The following is a 1,019-nucleotide window of genomic DNA, read 5'->3' as shown; positions in this document are numbered from 1 at the left end:
CTGCTCATGTCTAGAAAAATCAGATCACTTGGTCACATCTTAAAAGCGTTACTAACGTCACATTATTTATTTACGACGTGTTTTGGCCAAGTTTGAACTGTGGCCATGTGCATGAAAAAACAATGTTTACCAGGTTAAATGTTATAAAACTGAAAACTACGTTTCTGACTCAGTTTCAATATGACTGGTCATAAAAATATCTTCACAATATGTACACTTATTTTGAATCTGGATTATGAGCATTCAAAATCCTTATATTACCAAGTCTTACACGCAGTCCGAATGTTTATCCTGACCATAAAACCGTAATACCACCATAAAAACACATTTATGCCTTAATATCAATGAAACTAGGTCAGACCGTTCGATAATTGGTGATCCTTAAACTCATGTGTGCGCTTTAAGGCCACCACGGGTCTCGTGTTAATATACTAGTAAACCATTGTGGACTCTTCGCCTCTTACTATCAAGCACCATCAAGTGTATTTTCCGTCAATATATGCATGCCTTGATAAATGAACGCACATACATCTTGCCCAATAGTAATTAGGTGTGTCAATTACCTGTGCAAGATAAGAGATAAGAGTTTTCAAAGGTCGATATTTATTTTATAGAGATATTTTTGGAGCTTAAGAACACCTACAGTGATTTCCGCGTCGAGAATTAATATGAATCTGTTTTGGGCAGTTACCTTTTCGGTATTTGGTATGTACATTCTCGCAAGAAAGATTTATCATGATAATCACGTTTCTCGTAATTCCAATATTCCAAAATCTTATTTGAAAAGGTGATGATTTGTATAAAAATTAAATATAAATATATGTTGCAGGAATATACCTGCATCCATTGATATATTGTGTATACGGTAATTATTTACATTTTGTCTAACTGTAACTGACAGTTTTTATGAATGAAATTAAAGTTCTGTTTCGGATATACACATGCCCGTTGTTATTTGGTCTGCTAACAACATCACCATGATTATGCATGCAACCTTGACCAGGACGAGCGTGTTTCAA

At 34.5% G+C, this 1,019-nt stretch overlaps 1 protein-coding gene across 1 annotated transcript in view; it reads left to right on the top strand.

Annotated features, from left to right (window-relative positions):
* The first annotated feature begins 537 nt into the window (after window positions 1–537).
* LOC127855722 (perlucin-like protein) overlaps window positions 538–1,019 on the top strand; it is a 2,228-nt gene continuing 1,746 nt past the window's right edge. Inside the window, exon 1 of the mRNA XM_052391512.1 lies at window positions 538–705. Within this exon, the coding sequence (XP_052247472.1) occupies window positions 669–705 (37 nt within the window). The 5' untranslated portion in view covers window positions 538–668. The remainder of the gene's footprint in view (window positions 706–1,019) is intronic.

This window comes from Dreissena polymorpha, chromosome 13 (assembly GCF_020536995.1).
Source record: "Dreissena polymorpha isolate Duluth1 chromosome 13, UMN_Dpol_1.0, whole genome shotgun sequence".
In the NCBI taxonomy this organism is placed as follows: Eukaryota; Metazoa; Mollusca; class Bivalvia; order Myida; family Dreissenidae; genus Dreissena; species Dreissena polymorpha.
Note: the sequence above shows the minus strand (reverse complement) of the source record. Positions and strands in the feature narration are given on the sequence as shown.